We start from the raw sequence: 20,064 nt of genomic DNA, 5'->3' as shown, positions 1-20,064 counted from the left end.
GATAGAGAAATGACTTTTGGCATATTGTAATCTTTCCTCTGATACCTTACAAGGCATGCTTTATATGTAAAATCACAATTATATGAACATGAGAAATATGGGGGTTACAGAACACTCCCCCAAGCTATAGAATGTCACAAGTTGCTGGGAATGCTGACTCGCTGTGCTAAACCAGTCTCTTCAGCCTTAGTAGCTCACCATTATTTGATGCATTGCTTTGAGATCCACATATTGAAGGTGCGAAGGGTATGCGAAGGGCAGAATACTATATTTATTATTGCTCATTTTTATTTCAACTCCGTTGTTTCACGGTAATGCCTGTTATTATGAAACTCCATGTCAACAAATAACCTTGAAGTAAAACATCAGGGGAAAAGTCTCTTCCTACATTGTAGGATCTTTCGTCTTGCAAACTCTTTATAGCAAGGGGATGAGACAAAGATCCTCATCTGGTGTAAATCAATATAGCTCAGTGTACATCCATGGAGCTATTAAGATTTACACTAGCTGAGGGACTGGACCTTGGTGTTCTGCATGGTGAGAGAAACCAATGCATTTAGGATGCTGCTATGATACTAGGAACAATTTAAATTGTTCTTTAATATTTAGGAAAGAATAACATTGATTGATTAATAAAATCCTCCACTGATTTCAACATTCTTACATCAGCACCATCAGTTTACTCATACAGCCAATTTTGGTCTGAAGGCTCCCAACAGATGGGAAACCAGTATGAATTGTACAATTCACAGGCACCTGTTTGGTGTCTCTCATATTCAGCACCAATGTCTGTTTCTTTGTCACATCTACTGATAAGTCCTTATTTATGTGAGCTGTGACTTCAGTGGGAATGCTTGCATTAGCATGATTATTCTCATGCTCATGATTAAGATACGAGTGAGATCAGAATTTTGCCCTCATTTGGAAATCTTATTTGGTAAACATGACTGTAGAAAAACATTCCCAAAAGGGGAAGAAAACAAGAAAGACTGCTCCCTTTTGAAATTTTCATGTAGAGAGAGAAAAAATGTGGTTGAAGAGGAAGAATAGATCCCTGGAAACTCGTATATCTCCATTGCCGGTATAAACTGATGTAGCTTGTTTAGAGTCAAAGCATCAGATCCCCATCTGTTGAAAATCAGCTGTAGTTCCACTGGTGCCAATGTGGTCAGCTCTCCAGCTGATTTACATTGGCCTAGCTTGACTAATGTCAATACAGCTACACTAGTTCCCATCTGCTGATGACTGGGTCATTTATATATTTATATACAGAACTGCAGCAAATTTTAGCCTGAAGGATCCCAGGAGATGGGAAACGAGTTGCTTAATTCACATCCACGTTTGGTATTCCTCAGATCTAGCTCCAGGGTCTCTTTCTTTGTCACCCCTACAGATGACCTATTATGAGAGCGACCCTGGAGAGAACCAGACCATCTCTGATGTGTTCATCCTAGTGGGGTTTTCGTACCTTACCAAGCTGCAGATCGTTTTGTTTCTAGTGTTTCTTGTCATCTACCTGGTCCCTCTATTGGGGAACCTGCTCGTTATCCTCCTGATAAAGGTGAACTCCTCACTCCACACCCCCATGTATTTCTTCCTGGTGAACCTGTCCTTCTTGGAAATCTGCTACACAACAACCCTGGTCCCTCAGCTGCTGGTTCACCTCCTGGTGGAGCGAAAGACCATCTCCATTGTGGGCTGTGCAGTCCAGATGTTTGTCTTTACCATCATGGAACTCACGGAATGCTCCCTCTTAGTAGCCATGACGTACGACCACTACATGGCCATATGCCACCCCTTGCACTACACAGTCATCATGACTGGCTGGGTGTGCGCACAACTAGCGGGTGCATCATGGACCATCAGCATCTTTGTGGAAGTGGTTCACGCCACATGGCTCTTCAGCCTGCCCTTCTGTGGCTCCAACCGCATCTACCACTTCTTCTGCGACATCCCACGGATGCTGAAGATGGATTGCATAGACACATGAGAGCACAAGATGGTGATCTTCACTTTGACGATGCTCTTCATTATGAGCCCTTTCCTGTTTATAATCCTGTCCTACGTCCACAATATCTCCACCATCCTCAAGTTGCCGTCGGTGGAGGGAAAGCGTAAAGCCTTCTCCACCTGATCCTCCCACCTCACAGTGGTGACTCTGCTCTATGGAATGGTCCTTATCATTTACCTGAGGCCCAAGTCCATTTCCACCCCAGAGACTGATCAAATGGTTTACCTCATGTACACAGTTGTGACCCCAGTGTTGAACCCCATAATATACACTCTGAGGAACAAAGCGGTGGAGGGACCCTTTACATAAACAACAGAGAAGAGCATCTTTTCACACAACTGAAGAAATTAGAGAATGAAAAGTAGAGTCAATCAAAATGGGGGGAATAAGGGAAAATCATAAACATTTTGTTGAATTTCTCCTGAAGACTCTCATATTTTTAATTAAAATTTTGCCATTTTCAAAACTTTGATGTCTTCTAAACATGGTGGGGAAATGGGAAGAGAAACTTTTGTTTCCAAAATGAAAAAAAAGAGATCTAAATGTAAAGGAAATTTTCATCAAACTTTTGGTAGTCAGAACCTTTTAATCAGATCTAAAGTTCATTGAAAAATCAAATGAGAATATTTAGTCAAAGTACTTTCCTGATTTTATATCTTCAAAATTTCAAATATCAAAGGGGAAAAAAAGGCATAGGTCAAAATGAGAAAAAATCATAAAATGTTCACTTCTTTTTGGGCAAATTTAACAATGTTCACCAAAATTTTAGTACTGGAAAAATTCCAATCCGCTGTACAGAAAAGTCCAGTTAGACTTCTCCTTTTCGGTTTGTTTTCGGTTTGTTTCAGGGTTTGTTTGTTTGTTTTTGGCTGTCTTGAATGCATTTCCCTCTGGCCTAATTTTAAAGAAAATTCTTCACCATTTATTTTTTCCTATGTAAGACACCTATAGATCTTTCGATGCGTAACGTGATCAGGTCACACAAAAACTCTGGGAGATGGCTCTTGACTTCCATGGCATTTTGCACAGGTTCAGAAGTCTATGCTAACAGACCATGGTGTATATCATAGATTCATTGATTACAAGGCCATAAGGGACCATTTTGATCATCTAGTCTGACATTCTGCTTAACGCAGGGCAGAGAGTTTCACCTGGTGATTCCTGAGTCAGAGAAGCACTGCACATATTTTATATTACGTAAGTAAAATAATAGCTGGGTTAAAAACTCATATAACTACAAGTGGTTCTGTCAATGTATAACAATAATGCACCCTAAATATCCTTATAATGCATTCATAGGAAGCTTAAAATACATTAAGACTCTGAGATGCACTGGCTGGCAGTATGTGATGGGTTCTTTTTTTATTTCTCTTTGATATAATTTGCTGATTTGTTTAAAATGATATTGTTGGGAAGATAAGTAATGTGTCACATTGGAAGTTGTAAGTAAGAGGTACATACATGTATTGATAAACAAAAAAACCCCTCCCTTTCTTTGAGAAACTTAGACACAGAGTGGGCCAGGGCAAAATGACCCAGAAACTACAAATTCAGCAAGACAATTGGCGGCATTAGCTTATTAACACTTGTGCATGCATAATGTACAGTTTATGTAAAATTCAATGGATAATATGTTGGCTAAAAATTGGGGGGAAATTAGGCAACTGAGAATGGGAATATTTATGAGAGTACTTATAAAAGGAGCGCAACACTTGAGAAACGCTGTACCAGAAATTAATGAATGAGGCTGAAGGACAAGACCAGGAGATCCAGGGATGTGACAATCATCGTGGAAGAAGGAAGGACTTGTTAATGGAATGTGGTAACTTGGGCCCATTTAACTATTCTGTCTTGTTTGTTTTTACTTGCCAAGCAGAACATTATGTCCAGACATTATAGGTGACACTAATTCTGTCTGAAATTGTATTCAATAACGGCAAAACTGATTAAGCCTAAATTGGGTGAATGTGTGACTCAGTTTCCCACTCTACACTCCCAACAGCCGCTTACATAATTTGATAAAACAGGGTAAATCCCACATAAATGCCCTCATCTTGTCTTCGTACATTAATTTAGCAAAGGTAGGACCCTCATATAATAATAATCAGAGCAACCAGCAGTGGTCTGTTAGCAAACACATATATGTTAGGTTAGTATATACCCCATAATATGAATTCCTGGCAGTTACATAAGCTGAATTAGTGCATGTTTTTCCCAGAATTCTGTTCATTCATGCTATCCTACATTCTATACTACCAAGCAATAGTGTAACTCAACATTTAGCACAGGCAGATAGGAAACTTGTCAAAGTCAAGATACATTAATTCAATAGCGTAGTACAAGCTTGTGGGGAACCTTCACGGAGCAGTACCTGGAATGCTGTGTCCAAAACAAAGATAAGGAAGGTAAAAGTTTAGAACGAGAAGTTAAGGAACAGGGTTGAACAGGCAGGCTGGATTTCTGTGACATGTAAAGAATTTTGTAACTAGAGTTACTTTTAGCTGAAATGTATAAATTTGGAAGCTCACCTTCTGTGTTCAGTGAATTTAACAACAATGCATGAGACGGCTTCCTGCAGACTTGAATCATATTGAACTTTTTCCGAGTACTATACTATGATTGATTTCTAGTAATAAACCTGACTGACAAGCAATTGACGGTACAATTTATCAACAATAGGCAGCAGAGGGCAGCAGATGATGAATGACAGGAAACTGGCTGCTATACTGTATAACAGCTGCGAGAAAGGAGTGGATATACTAAATAAGGGCCACTTGCAGAGGTTAAAAATTTAAAGGAGGTGTCTATACTGTATAATGGGCACCAGGGGCAGCAGAAGGTGGGGCTGGGGGAGGGTCAGGCAATGGTCAGAAATGATGTCAAAGACTTTGATTTTTCAGTTCCTGCATCTTTAGACTCTCTTGTTCATACAGAGCAGTGTATTCCCTGTTGTCAGAGCCAATCCCCAGCCTCAGAGCAGTGAGGAAGATTAATTAATACTAAGGGAATCCATTACTCCAATAGTGTAACTATTTGTTACAGCTAATATACTGCCCTATACTAGTGAATTCATTACAGCTAATATATTGCCATATACTTGGGAAGGTGGCCAGGTCAGGAGATGTGCCTGAATCTGGTGTGGTCCTTGATCATTTTCCATTCATCATTGTTCAGAATGGGCTTGATTTGCAAAGGGGCTGAGGTCTCATTGACTTCAATGGGAGATATAGGTCTCAAATGTTGCTGTAAATTAGACCCAAGGGTTTGATAAGTGTCTGTAGAATAAGGACACAAATAATTCACCTGTGAGAGCAGAACCTTTTCCCCCTAGGCCCCTGAATGGACATTTCCTGTAGAGTAACATGGATGATGGAACAGCCTGTACCTGTCTGCCAACAACATTTCCCTACGGAGTTGGTGCTGTAATTTGTGTCTTTGAGCAAATATGAGATAATCACTTCTGCCCTTCTAGGGCAGTTTGGCAGTGAGAGATTCCATTTGTTTATCTCTTAGAGTCACTTCTTTCATATCTGTGCTTATTTCATCCCAAACACGGTCACATATCACTGATGTATTTCATATTGTCAGAGAGTCACAGACTTTAAGGACAAAAGGGACAACTAGAGTATCTCCTCTGACCTCCTCTGTCTCACGATGTCTTGGGTGTCATCACACAGGCCCACAGAGCACTTTAGCCAGGCATCAAATTGAACATAAAAGACAAATGTACTTGGCGGTCCCTGTGTTGAACGACTGAAATGGAGGCACCTCTGGGATGGAGAATGTATAATATCATACAACATGATTAAAGAGATGATTAAGGCAGGAAGGAAAGAACAGCTTATGCAAAATAGAAACTCTGTGTGTGCATGTGTGTTTGTGCATGTGTGTGACTTGTAGCCCATGCAGTGAGTATATAGCCATGCAGTAATGATAGTTATATAGTAAGTAAAGGATAAAGGGGTGAGGAATAGATAACAGAAACACAAAAGACCTATAGGTCTAGACTTATAAAAATTACTTAGAAAGACAAGATGGGTGAGGTAATATCTTTTATTATTGGTGAGAGAGACAGAAGTTCATCCAGGAAAAGATATTACCTCATCTGCTTTGTATCTATAGTATCCAGACAGCTATAACAGCACTGCATACAAGAATGGCTTAAACAGTTAGTATAAGTAGAAGGCCTTCTAGCTTGATAAGGAGCAGTTGCTCAGTGACTTGGCATACGGAAGTAAACTACCAGTGACCTTAAGTCACAAAACATTACAAGACTCTGTTTATTGTTTTGTCATAATGACGAGTGTTGCAAACAGCAGATAGGTAACCACAAGGGAATGGGAAGCCCTGCTCAGTGTGTGTGTGTGTGTGTGTGTGTGACTGTCGCCCCCTGATGGAGGGAATGAGTTATGCTCAGTGTATGAGTGCAGGTGTCCCTGCTGCCCCTTCCTCTTGTGAACAGCCCCAAGGACTCGTTGATGACAACAGATGGTCACAAAAGATCATTAATTTACAGCTCATCCAAAAGATATAACTTCCACCAGAAACAGCACCCCCTTCCACTGTGATGGGTCATTATGGGTCAGCACCAACTCCAAGGGGAGAGCACCCCCTGCTGATCCACCCAACTCCCCCCTGCAGCACAGAGCCCCCGAGTATCATGCTGGGGCACTGTGGTAACAGCCATTCTCATGGGAGCAGTCCACTCCTGAGCCTCTCACCGAGCTCTTTGCGACAACAGCGCCCCCCCAACTGAGACCCCACCCAGCTCTTTGCATCATGTCATCCCTTGGAGCTGCGGTGGAGCACTGGAATTAGTACTGACCCACGGAGGAGAATGTCCCTTAATGAGTCCTCCACCCTGTTCCCTGCATCACAGTGAGCCCTACTGCTGATCTGGGACATTGGGATCAGTCAACCTGAGAACATCCTTGTCATAAATATAAAAGAAAGGCTAACCACCTTTAAATCCCTCCTGGCCAGAGGAAAAAACCCTTTCACCTGTAAAGGGTTTTAAGAAACTAAAGATAACCTCGCTGGCACCTGACCAAAATGACCAATGAGGAGACAAGATACTTTCAAAGCTGGAGGGGGGTGAACAAAGGGTTCTCTCTGACTGTGTGTTGCTTTTGCTGGGACCAGAGCAAGAATGCAGGTCAGAACTCCTGTAAAGGGTTAATAAGCAATCTAGTTAGATATGCGTTAGATTCTGTTTTGTTTAAATGGCTGATAAAATAAGTTGTGCTGAATGGAATGTATATACCTGTTTTTGTGTCTTTTTGTAACTTAAGATTTTGCCTAGAGGGATTCTCTATGTTTTGAATCTGATTACCCTGTAAGGTATTTACCATCCTGATTTTACAGAGGTGATTCTTTTACTTTTTCTTCAATTAAAATTCTTCTTTTAAGAACCTGATTTCTTTTTCATTGTTCTTAAGATCCAAGGGTTTGGGTCTGTGTTCACCTATGCAAATTGATGGGGATTTTTATCAAGCCTTCCCCAGGAAAGGGGGTGTAGGGCTTGGGGGGATTTTGGGGGAAAGACATTTCCAAGCGGGCTTTTTCCCGGTTATATATTTGTTAGATGCTTGGTGGTGGCAGCAATAAAGTCCAGGGACAAAAGGTAAAATAGTTTGTACCTTGAGGAAGTTTTAACCTAAGCTGGTAAAAATAAGCTTGGGGGGGTTTTCATGCAGGTCCCCACATCTGTACCCTAGAGTTCAGAGTGGGGAAGGATCCTTGACAATCCTGGAGTCCGTCCCTGCAGCTCAGCACCCTCTAGTGCCACACTGGGACACTGCTGGCAGCACTGACTAAGGGGGAAGAGTGCCTCAAATTGAGCATCCCATCCCACTCCCAGTAGCACAGCCTCCACTACGGCCATGCTGAAGTAAGGGGGTCAGAACTGCCTAAGAAATGAGAGTGCTCCCAGCTGAGCCCATCACCCCACTCCCTGCAGCACACTACCCCCCAGCACTGCTCAGCTTCCACATAGCGTTTTTTCTAATGCTCCTGGGAACTAGTCCTGATTCTGGTCCCACTGCAAACTTACTGGAATCAAAGGGAATAGTCCTGCTGACTTCTACGGGCTTTGCATCTGGTCCTCTAGGAGGTAAACGGGCCCTATGGTTGGGGCAGTGGAGTCTAAGACTGAGGACTCCTGGGTTCTGTTTCCAGCTCTGGGAGGGGAGTGGGGTCTAATATTTAGAGCAGTTGGGAGTGGGAGTCTGAGCTCCTGGGTTCTAATTGTGGTTCTGAGACGAGAGTTGGGCACACAATATGAACGTCAGGGAACTGGAGTTGTCAAGGTTCCTTCCCCACTCTGAACTCTAGGGTACAGATGTGGGGACCTGCATGAAAGACCCCCTAAGCTTATTCTTACCAGCTTAGGTTAAAACTTCCCCAAGGCACAGATTTCTTTCTTGCCTTGGGAACCAGCTTAGGTTGAAAATCTGATATGCTGCCAACACCAAGTGTTTTAAACAAAGAACAGGGAAAGAAACCACTTGGAGACGTCTTCCCCCAAAATATCCCCCCAAGCCCTACATCCCCTTTCCTGGGGAAGGCTTGATAATAAGATCCTGACAAACTGGTACAGGTGAACACAGACCCAAACCCTTGGATCTTAAGAACAATGAAAAATCAATCAGATTCTTAAAAGAAGAATTTTATTTAAAGAAAAGGTAAAAGAATCACCTCTGTAAAATCAGGATGGTAAATACCTTACAGGGTAATTAGATTCAAAACATAGAGAATCCCTCTAGGCAAAACCTTAAGTTACAAAAAGACACAAAAACAGGAATACACATTCCCTCCAGCACAGTGAATTTACAGGCCAAAAAACAAAGCAAACCTAACGCATTTTCTAGCTAGATTACTTACTAACTTTACAGGAGTTGGAGAGCTTGCATTGTTGATCTGTTCCCAGCAATGGTATCACACAGACAGACAGACAAAAGCCTCCCCCCCTCTCCAGATTTGAAAGAATCTTGTCCCCTCATTGGCCATTTTGGGTCAGGTGCCAGCGGGGTTACCTTAGCTTCTTAACCCTTTACAGGTGAAAGGATTTTGCCTCTGGCCAGGAGGGATTTTATAGCACTGTATACAGAAAGGTTGTTACCCTTCTCTTTATATTTATGACAGGAGTCATGAGCCTTGGGTGTTGTTCCTGTCTATTTGTGTTGTTTTTGAACAAGCAATCCTTCCTCATCATGTCTCTGATTTTCTAGACAAAAAGTATCACACACTTTACCACAGCTAGTAAATCCCATTATGATTTTTGTCTAGAAAACACACATAATAATGATAATTTGATGATGATGTTGATGATGATGATGATGACTGATGATGATAGAACTGCCTATGAAATGATTGCAGAATTGTTCTTCCTCTGAGGAATATTACAAGAAATTTCCTTCAGGGAGTAGGTCCCAGAAGCCAGTGAATGAAATAAGAATACCTGTTTCCTTCAGCACATATAGCGTCTGCAGCTGGGAGAAGGAACTACTCTTCTTAAACAAGGTAGATTATAGATGAAAAACTTAAGCCCCTAACCATTCTCCCACTGAAGTCCATGGACATTTACCCCAGTCTGCAATGGTCACTGGTTTCTTCATTTGAATTTTCCATACCTGGGCAGAGAATCTTACTGTGTGTCCGAGCAAATGGGTTTTGTCTGTATTCATATCTATCTATCTCTCTATCTATCTATCTGGCAGTCTATTAGCATATCAATTGAGCTATTTGTCTCTGAATCTATCATTCTGAACTGAACTAATTAATAATCATGGGTCAGGTCATAAGCCTGACTTCAGTGGTGTTTTGCTAATTTACTCTAGGTGAAATTCTGGTCCCATAATTCCATAGTGCCCACCAGAGTGATAGATACACGCTAGACATATTCATCCCCAGGCCATGGCTCTATTTATTAGTTTTGTTGCTGTTGTTGTTGTGTTGGTGGTGGTTTTTCTTGCTTCTTCCTCTTATCCTTACTGCCCTCTGTTCCCCAATTCTTATAATCATCCATTGAATCAAAGTGGAAATGTTGTTTCTTGAGATGGGTCTTGTATTTGGATCTGAATACAGTTGGCTGGGAGAGCTCAGTCTGATCTCTTTTAATAAGAGAGTCTACTCCTAGGATGCGACCATGGCACATGCTCCACACCTGGTGCTCAAGAGTTAAGTGGTTGTCTCTTTTAGCTGAATTTACCTCAACCCTCTCTCCACATAATGAGAGCCCTCCGCAAATACAAAAAATGTATTTCTGCATCCGATACGTGATTCACAAAAAATATCGGCAGATATCCACATGTGTGGATGCAGATATACGCAGATATCTGCGGATTTGCAGTGCTGTACTTACCATGGCCAGGCTGAGTCTCTGAGGCACCCCTCTGCCTGAGCCTGGTCAGAGAGAGCTGTTCGGCAGTCTCAGACCCTCCACCTTCCCTCGGGAACACGGCCTGGGGCTGCTCTCAGCCCCCACCCCACCCCACGGGCAGGTGGAGGGTCCACCATGGTCCCCAGCTGGACTCCACACTGGCCGTGCTGGAGAAGGAGGGGAGGCTGACCCGTTTAACTGCTCGGGGGCTACTCGGGCCCCCCACACCAGGCAGGTGGAGCTCTTACCATGGAACCCAGGCTCCCTACAGCAGCCAGCACGGCTCTCTGGCTACAACAAGGGGGCCTGCTCGGCCTGCAGCCCAGCCATGGTAAGAGCTGGGTGGGCAGCTGTGGGGAGCCGCAGTAGACCATCCACCTGCTCTGGATGGAGGGCCAGAGCAGCCCCCGGCCCAAGTCCCTGCCCCCCGGAACCTCTGTCCAGCTCAAGTAAAGGGTCCGCACTGTGGCTCCTCACAGCTGCCTGCCTGGTTCTTACCCGTCAGAGCCCTGCACGCATACAAAATTTTTATCCGCATCTGCGCTGCTATCCGCAAAAATGTTCCATGGATATCCACGGATATAAAGCGGATACCTGACGATTTGCAGGCTCTACACATAAGGTATGTTCCTTTTGTTGATTTCATGTTCTCCTGTATGTAAATGGAGTGTCCAGATGCCTTGAAGAGCTGTGAAAATAACACTCAACTGCAAGTGAAAAGCATCTATACAGACCTTATTCCTAATGATGAGTAAATTTCTCCATTTATTTAGAGCCACTCCAAATGTCAGCCAACAAATAAAGAAATAAATCCAAATCCCTTCTGAATAAATGGTTTAATCAGTATTAATGTTTTCCATGAGAAAATGTTGATGTTGATGTCAGTTTTCAATTTTCCATTCGATTTCATATGAACTCTTCTGAATCAAAATTAGGGGTTTTGCTATTTCAACTTTTCATATCAATTCAGGGTGAAAACGAATATTGGAATATTGGAATTTCACATTTTTGAGCCAGCTCTGCATTTAGTGCAATGGTCGTGCTGAGGAAAGTACTCACAAATGTCAAGATAGGTTCCCCAAAGTAGCCCTTAAGGGAGGCAGAAGAATTCCCACCTCTTCCCCAGGTCTCCCTATTTAGATAAAACCATTCCCTTTTGTTTTAAATTGTTCTGTGTAGTGCACTCTTGGTTGTTGGATTTAATTTTCTCTATTTCATTCCCTTTGAATGTGTGTGAGTGTGTGTGTGTGTGTGTGTGTGTGTGTGTGTGTGTGTGTTCAATTTCCAGGAGAATGGTTCTGTGGTTATGGGAGAGTTTCAAGTATCAGGAATGCTGACTCGCTGTGTAAACCCAGTCTCTTCACCCCTATCATGCCACCTATCATTCCCAGTTTCCCCCTTAGTAGCTCACCATTATTTGACGCATTGCTTTGAGAGCCACATATTGAAGGTGCTAAGAATATGCAAAATATGATATTTTTATTGCTCATTTTTATTTCAACTCTGTCATTTCACTTTCATACCCATTATTAGGAAGTTCTTTTTCAACAAGTAACCTTGAAGTAGAACATCTGTGGAAAATGTCTCTTCTAAAGTAGGATCTTCCTTCTTGTAAAATTCTATAGCAAGGTCATAAGACAAAGATCCTCAACTGGTGTAAATCAGCATAGATCTTTTTATACCCATGGAGCTGTTAAGATTTACATCAGCAAAGGACCTGGCCCTAGGTCTTCTTTTGTATATTGAGAGAAACCAATGCATTTCGGATGCTGTGATGATAAAGGCAGGAATGATTTCAATTGTTCTCTAATATTTAGGGAACAATAACATTTTTTAGTACACAAAAGGCCAAAATCCCCCATTGTTTTCACCATTTATTGTGCTTCTCATTCTTTAAAGTGCTTCAAACATATTGGGATCAGCAGCATCAGTTTACTCACGTGAGTAGTCCTCACTTATGTGAGTTGTAACTGCAGTGGGAATACTTGCATTCATATCACAATTCTCGTGATTAAGATCCGAATGAGATCAGAATTTGCCCTCATTTGAGAAATCTTATTTGATAAATGTGGCTGTAGAGTAACACTCTCAGAGGGGAAAGAAAGAAAGAAAGAAAGAAAGAAAGAAAGAAAGAAAGAAAGAAAGAAAGAAAGAAAGAAAGAAAGAAAGAAAGAGAAACATTGATCCCTTTTTGAATTTTTATGTAGACAGAAAAAAATGTGTTTGAAGAGGAAAATGATGATGCTGGAAACTGGTATACCTCCATTGCTGGTGTAAACTGATGTAGCTCCTTTAGAGTCAATTTATCAGATCCCAGTCTGCCGTAAAACAGCTGTATTTCCACCATTATGAAAGTGATCAGATCTCCAGCTGATCTATATTGGCATAGCTTGATTGACATCAATGTGCCTACATCAGTTTATGCTTGAGGATTGGGCCCAGTTACATATTTCTATACAGAATTGCAGCAGGTTTTAGTCTGAAGCATCCCAACAGAAGGGAAACCAGTATGAATTATTTGATTCACACCCACAGGTTTATTCCTCAGATTCAGTATCTTTCTTTGTCACCCCTACAGATGATCTATTCTGAGAGTGACCCTGGAGAGAATCAGACCATCTCCGATGTATTCATCCTGGTGGGGTTTTCGAACCTTAACAAGCTGCAGATCCTTCTGTTTCTGGTGCTTCTGGTCACCTACTTGGTCGCCCTCATGGGGAACCTGCTTGTTATCCTCTTTATAAAGCTAAACCCCTCACTCCACACCCCCATGTATTTCTTCCTGGTGAACCTGTCTTTCTTGGATATCTGCTACACCAGCAGTGTGGTCCCTCAGCTGCTGGTTCACCTCTTGGTGGAGCAAAAGACCATTAACATTGCAGGCTGTGCTGCCCAGATGTACATCATCATCATCATGGGCCTGATGGAATGCTGCCTCCAAGCAGCCATGGCGTATGACCGCTATGTGGCCATATGTCACCCCCTGCACTACAGAACTATCATGAGTGGCTGGGCGTGTGCACAGCTCGCAGGTGCTTCATGGACCATCGACATCTCTGTGGAAGTAGCTCAGACCACATGGATCTTCAGCCTGCCCTTTTGTGGCTCCAGCCGCATCCACCACTTCTTCTGCAACATCCCACAAGTGGTGAAGATGGCACGCATGGACACATCCAAAAATAAGATTATGGTCTTGTCTGTGTTAGTTTTGTTCATCATGGGCCCTTTTTTGTTGATAACCCTGTCAGGGTTCCCTCCCCACTCTGAACTGTAGGGTACAGACTTGGGGACCCACATGAAAGACCCCCTAAGCTTATTCTTATTCCATTCCAGAGATGTTGCCATTTTGTAAGATCCAGGCTGGGTTGTGTTCTCCCTCTGTGGGGTCAGTTAGAGTATATTGTCAGGGTGGTTTGTTCACAGGTGAGATCATAGCTGGGCTCAGAACGCTGGAGACCTGATTCAACTATTTAGCCCCAAAGGAGGTGCTTACTGGGCTGTAGTCATGTCAAGCTGTAGAGCTGGGAGGGGCTTCCAGTCCCTGATCCCATTTAATCATTCGCCTCTCAGCCAAGCCTGCCCCAGGAGTGGAGCAGAAAGTGCCCATCTGTGGAATGTATCCCTGTCTTCTTGGAACTGCAGAGAGCCCCAGCAACTCAGAAATCCAGTGATGGAACATGAAAATTGGTGCTGGATAATGCAGTGATGAGTTCATGAGAGAGATAAAGAGATTGTTGTGCATGGAAATATTTTGATAGATAATGGCCAATAATTTTGAGCACTGCAGGATCAAATGCTTTGCAAGTTGGGAAGAACTATCCAAAGATGAACACAGTAAGTTTACTATTGTCTTTTTTTCTTTATTAGAAAATGTTCCCTTTTCATAGAAGTCCCCGAAATTTCCAAACATTGAGATTTTTGCAACAGAGAACCAATCGTTTCCTGCTGCAAGTTGAAAAATTCCAACCAAAAAAATCCCCCTCCCCAAAGGAAAAAAAAACAACTTTTAGATAGATAGATAAAGGCTTTCCATGAAAATTTGTTTAACTGAAAACACAAATTTTCTTTAAAAAGAGTTAAAGCAGAACATTATTGACCAGGGTGGGAAGCATTAATATTGTCCAATGATACCATAATTTCAAACGCTGTCATTCTGTTACATCCATTTTTATTTCTGTTTCAAAGACAAAGCTGAAGGATGGCAGAATAGAGTGAAGAACAGAGCTGACAGTCCAGGGAGTATGGGCTATACCTAATAGACATGCTAGAACCTTGAAACTCAGAGTCTGGGTTCAATCAAGCAGCCTGTTTATGTGGACCTTGCCCAAGGACATTAAGGGCATATCTACACCACAGCTGGGAGCATGCTTCCAAACTCAGGTAGGCAGACTTCACTAGCTGTGTCAGGGTTCCTTCCCCACTCTGAACTCTGGGGTACAGATGTGGGGACCCTCATGAAAGACCCCCTAAGCTTATTCTTACCAGCTTAGGTTAAAACTTCCCCAAGGCACAGATTCCTTTCTTGCCGTGGGATCGCTGCCACCACCAAGTGATTTAACAATCAGGGAAAGGACCACTTGGAGTCCTATTCCCCCCCAAAATTCCCCCAAGCCTACACCCCCTTTCCTGGGGAAAAATCAGTCAGGTTCTTAAAAAGAAGGATTTTATTTAAAGAGAAAAAGGTAAAAGAATCACCTCTGTAAACTTAGGCTGGTAGTTAACCTTACAGAGTAGCAGAAAATTCAAAGAGCACAGAGGAACCCCCTCAAGCCTTAGTTTCAAAGTTACAACAAAACAGGGATAAACATCCCTCTAGCAAAGGGAAAATTCACAAGTTGAGAAAACAAAGGTAAACTAATATGCCTTGCCTGGCTGCTACTTACAGGTTTGAAATATGAGAGACTTGTTCAGAAAGATTTGGAGAACATGGTCTGATATCCGGTCCCTCTTAGTCCCAAGAGCGAACGGCCACAGAAACAAAGAACCCAGAACAAAACCTCTCCCCCCGACCAGATTTGAAAGTATCTGTTGTCCCCATTGGTTCCTTTGGTCAGGTGCCAATCAGGTTACTTGAGCTTCTTAACCCCCTACAGGTAAGGAGGAATTTACGCTATCCCTATGGTTATGACAAAGCCTATCCTACATGTGCATTATCTCCACCATCCTCAAGCTGCAGTCAGAGGGGGGAAGGCATAAATCCTTCTCCACCTACTCCTCCCACCTTATGGTGGTGACTTTGTTCTTTGGAATGGCTCTTTTCGCCTACCTGAGGCCCAAGTCTATCTCCACCCCAGAGAGTGATCAAATGATTTCCCTTGTGATCACAGTTGCGGCACCTGTGTTGAACCCCACAATATACAATCTGAGGAACAAAGAGGTGAAGGGAGCCTTCAGAAAAACAGTAAAGAAGAGCATCTTTTCACACAACTGAAGAAAACAGAGAATGAAAAGTAGAGTTAATTAAAACAGGGGGAATGGGGGAAATTCATAAATGTTTTGTTGAATTGCTCCCGATGACCTGCACTTTTTTAATTGAAATTTTGACATTTGAAAAACTTTGACTTCTAAACCTATCAGAAGAATGGGAAGAGAAATTTTTATTACCAAAAAACCCCAAAATTTAAATATCTTCAAAATTTGGAATGTGAAAGAAAAAAAGCTTAAAATGAAAACCCTTTCATAAAATGTTCACCTTGGTTTTTGCAAATTTAACAATTTTCACCAAAATTTTAATGATGGAAAAATTCCAACCAGCTCTATCGATAACTCCATTCAGGCTTCTCCTTTTCCTGCTTTGTCAGTTCATTGCAGCATTTTAGGTTTTAGGTTGGGTTGGACTGGGTTTTTTTGGCTGTGTAATGGATTTCCCCAGTGCTCCCTGTTGCCTAATTTTAAATAATATTTCTCAGCACTTATGCAGTTTTCTGTGTAAGACTCTGATGGATCTTTCAATGCCTAACTTGATCAAGTCACACAACAATTCTGGAAGCTCTCTCTTGACTTCCATGGCATTCTGCACAGGTTCAGAACTCTATGCTAACAGACTATGTATATCTTAGATTCATTGATTAAAAGGCCATAAGGGACCATTTTGATCATCTAGTCTGACATTCTGCTTAACACAGGGCAGAGAATTTCACCTGGTGATTCCTGAGTCAGAGGAATTTTATATTACATATGTACAATAATAGTTGTGTGATAAACTCATAAACTACAAGTGGTTCGATCAATGTATAATAATATTGCACCAAATGCTAGTGTACATGGTACCTCCTTGTATAAATATATGATAAAAATTCCTTTCTATATTTTTATGATGAGAGATTCTATTCTGTTTGCTTCTCTACCTATATCTCTGCAGCTGTATAATAAATACCAAATTAAAAACCTCTATACCTTGTTCAGCATTTACATGACTATATGTCTTCTTTCACTAAACATCCCTATAATGCATTCATCGGAAGCTTAAAATACATTGAGACTCTGAGATGCACTGGCTGGCAGTATGTGATGGTTTTTGTTATATCTCTTTGATATAATTTGCTGATTTGTTTAAAATGATATTGTTGGCAAGATAAATAACCTGTCGTGTTGGAAGATGTAACTAAGAGGTACGAACATGTAATGATAAACAAAAGAAAAATCCCTTTCTCTGGGAATCTTAGAAGCAGAGTGGCCCAGGGCAACATGACCCAGAAACTACAAATTCAGCAAGAAAATTGTAGACATTTGATGATTAACATTTGTGGATAAGTAATGCACAGGTTATGTAAAATTCAATGGATAATGTGTTGACTAAAGAATGGAGGAAAATTAAGCAATAGATAATGTGTAAATGTATGAAAATACATACAAAAATACATATAAATATGTGTAAAATACACATGTAAAATACGCAGAATATGTAAAAATACATATGTACATATGTGCATATACAAAATACATATGTATATATGCAAAATATCTATAAAATACATATGTGAAATACAAATAAAATAAGTAAATACATATAAAATGGGCTGGAGAAATGCTGGATCAGAAACCAATGAATGAGACTGAAGGACCTGAACAGGAGATCCAGGCAAGTGAGGAGGACTGACATCATGAAGGAAGGAAGGATTTCTCAGTGCCCCAGTGTCACAATCCAATGGCCCCCTCCTTCAGAGGGTTCCCGGGGGAGACAGATCAGCATTATATATTGCTAACGTTGACATGCCTTGAGAGGTGCTTTGGGAAGGGCTGAAGGTGTTAGTGTGAAGTGAAAGATTCCTTTGCAGGTTGCGAGAGGCCAAAGGGGGAGGAAGGGTAAGTTAACTCGACACTCCAGCTAGGTCCGAAGATAAGAAGCTGAAGGTCACGGACAGACTCTCTGATGCCAAGAAAGCTGGGAGCCTGGATTCCATCCCTGACCAGCCATGAGAAAAGAGAAGTAAACTGAATAGAACTGCAGAGGATTGCAAAGCCTAGTGAGAGGGTGAAAGTTAGTGAGTGGGAACATAACATCGCGACCCTGAAGCAGGAATGTTTTGGGGACTCTAAAGAAGCTGCAGAAGGCCAGTTCAGACTGGTACAGAGAGCACGGAGAACAAAGGTCCCTGGACAAAATGCCCCCAGAAGAACCCAAGACTTAAAAACCCTCCCGAGAGCTGAACCAAGCCAGAGATCAACAGCGGACCCTAGACAGCCTGTGCACAGGACAGAACTCCAGTCTACCCCTCCCCCTCTTCTTCTTAAGTTACACCCAGACTTGGCCAGCTTCGGGTCGTGCGTGTGTGAGTATGAAAGTGGGTTAGAAATGGGGCACTAACGCTTCCTTCCTTCCTTCCTCTGAGTGACATGGGAACGGTCCCAGCGCTCACCGCTGTCATTTTATTAATAAAGCTTTAAAATTTAGTCACTTGGTCTGCTCCTCCATCTCCACCCCCATGATCCTGCGGGCCTCAGACTGATCACCTGATGCCTCAGGCAGATTGGTAACATAAATCTGTCACACCAGAATGTGTTAACTTGGGCCCATTCACCTATTCCGTCTTGTCTGTTATTACTTGTGAGGCAGAAATGTATTTCAGTGAGATTAATTCTGTCTGAAATTGTATTAAATAAAGGTAAAACTGATTAAGCCTAAATTGTGTGGATGTGTGACTTGGTTTTCCACTCTACATGCCCAACAATTTACACAATTTCATTAAAAAGATAAATCCCACATAAATGCTCTCATCTCTGCTTTGTTAATTAATTCAGCAAAGGTGTGACCCTCATACAATAATAATCAGAGCAACAAGCCATGGCATGTCAGTGAACACATATGTGTTAAGTTAGTATACACCCCTTTATGTGAATACCTGCCAGTTCTACAAGCTGAATTAGCGTATGTTCTTCCCAATGTTCTGTGCACTCATGCTAACCTACACCCCACACTACCAAGCAACAGTATAACTTAGTATTTAACATAAGTGGATGGGAAACTTGTCAAAGTCAAGATACATTAGTTCAATAGCTTAGTACAAATTGTGGGGAAACTTCACGGACGAGGACATGGAATGCTGTGTCCAAAAGCAAGATATGGATGGTCAAGGTTCAGAATAACAAGTTAAGGAACAGGGATGAACAGACAGGCTGGATTTCTGTGACATGTAAAGAGTTTTGTAACTTGAGTTACTCCTCGTTGAAATGTATAAATTTGGAAGCCCACCTTCTGTGCAAAATGAATTTAACATGAGACAGCTTCCTGGAGACTGGTATTATATTAAACCTTTTCCCAGTACGATACTATGATTGACTTTTAGCAATAAACCTGACAGTCAAGCAATTGACTGTACAATTTATCAAACATAAGCAGCAGAGTGCTGCAGATGATGGATGACAGGGAACTATCTGTTATACTGTATACGGCAGTATAACAGCAGTGAGAAAGGAGTGACTAAACCCTGGTCTACACTACGGGGTTATGTCAACTTTAGCCGCTTCAGGTAGATTTTAAAATGAATGCGTCTACACAACGGGCTCTTAAAATTGACTTCTGTAATCCTCCCTGGTGAGGCAAGTAGAGCTAAAATCGACCTTGCTGGGTCGAATCTGGGGTAGTGCAGATGCAAATTGACAGTATTGGCATCGAAGAGCTATCCCAGAGTGCTCCAATGTGACCGCTCTGGGCAGCACTTTCAACTCCGATGCACTAGCCAGGTACACAGGAAAAGCCCTGGGAAATTTTGAATTTCAGTTCCTTTTTGGTCAGTGTGGCAAGCTCAGCAGCACAGGTGACCATACAGTCCCCCCAGAATCGCAAATGAGCTCCAGCATGGACTGAACAGGAGACACTGGATCTTATTGCTGTATGTGGAGAAGAATCTGTGCAGGCCGAACTCTGATCAAAAAGAAGAAATGTTAATATATATGCCAAAATCGCATAGGGCATGTTGGACAGAGGCTACAACAGGGATACACAGCAGTGCCGTGTGAAAGTTAAGGAGCTCAGGCAAGCCTACCAAAAGACAAAGGAGACAAATGGTCGCTCTGGGTCAGAGCCCCAGACATGTCGCTTCTATGATCAGCTGCATGGCATTCTAGGGGGGGGAACCCTACCACTACCCCACCACTGTCCGTGGACACCTGCAACGGGGGAGTCTCACGCAACAGGGAGGAGGATTTTGTGGATGAGGAAGAGGAGCAGAAG

General features: G+C 42.2%; 1 protein-coding gene and 1 pseudogene across 1 annotated transcript; both read left to right on the top strand.

Annotated features, from left to right (window-relative positions):
- The first annotated feature begins 1,393 nt into the window (after positions 1–1,393).
- Positions 1,394–2,326, top strand: LOC102935088 (annotated as a pseudogene).
- Positions 2,327–12,865: 10,539 nt separating this feature from the next.
- Positions 12,866–15,822, top strand: LOC102934852 (olfactory receptor 10A4). Its single transcript, XM_007062138.2, has 2 exons — positions 12,866–13,634; positions 15,525–15,822. The coding sequence occupies exons 1-2, from the start codon at positions 12,901–12,903 to the stop codon at positions 15,820–15,822; spliced, it is 1,032 nt and encodes a 343-aa protein (XP_007062200.2). The 5' UTR covers positions 12,866–12,900.
- The last annotated feature ends 4,242 nt before the right edge of the window (positions 15,823–20,064 follow it).

The sequence above is a fragment of the Chelonia mydas genome, chromosome 13, assembly GCF_015237465.2.
Source record: "Chelonia mydas isolate rCheMyd1 chromosome 13, rCheMyd1.pri.v2, whole genome shotgun sequence".
Taxonomy (NCBI): domain Eukaryota; kingdom Metazoa; phylum Chordata; order Testudines; family Cheloniidae; genus Chelonia; species Chelonia mydas.
Note: the sequence above shows the minus strand (reverse complement) of the source record. Positions and strands in the feature narration are given on the sequence as shown.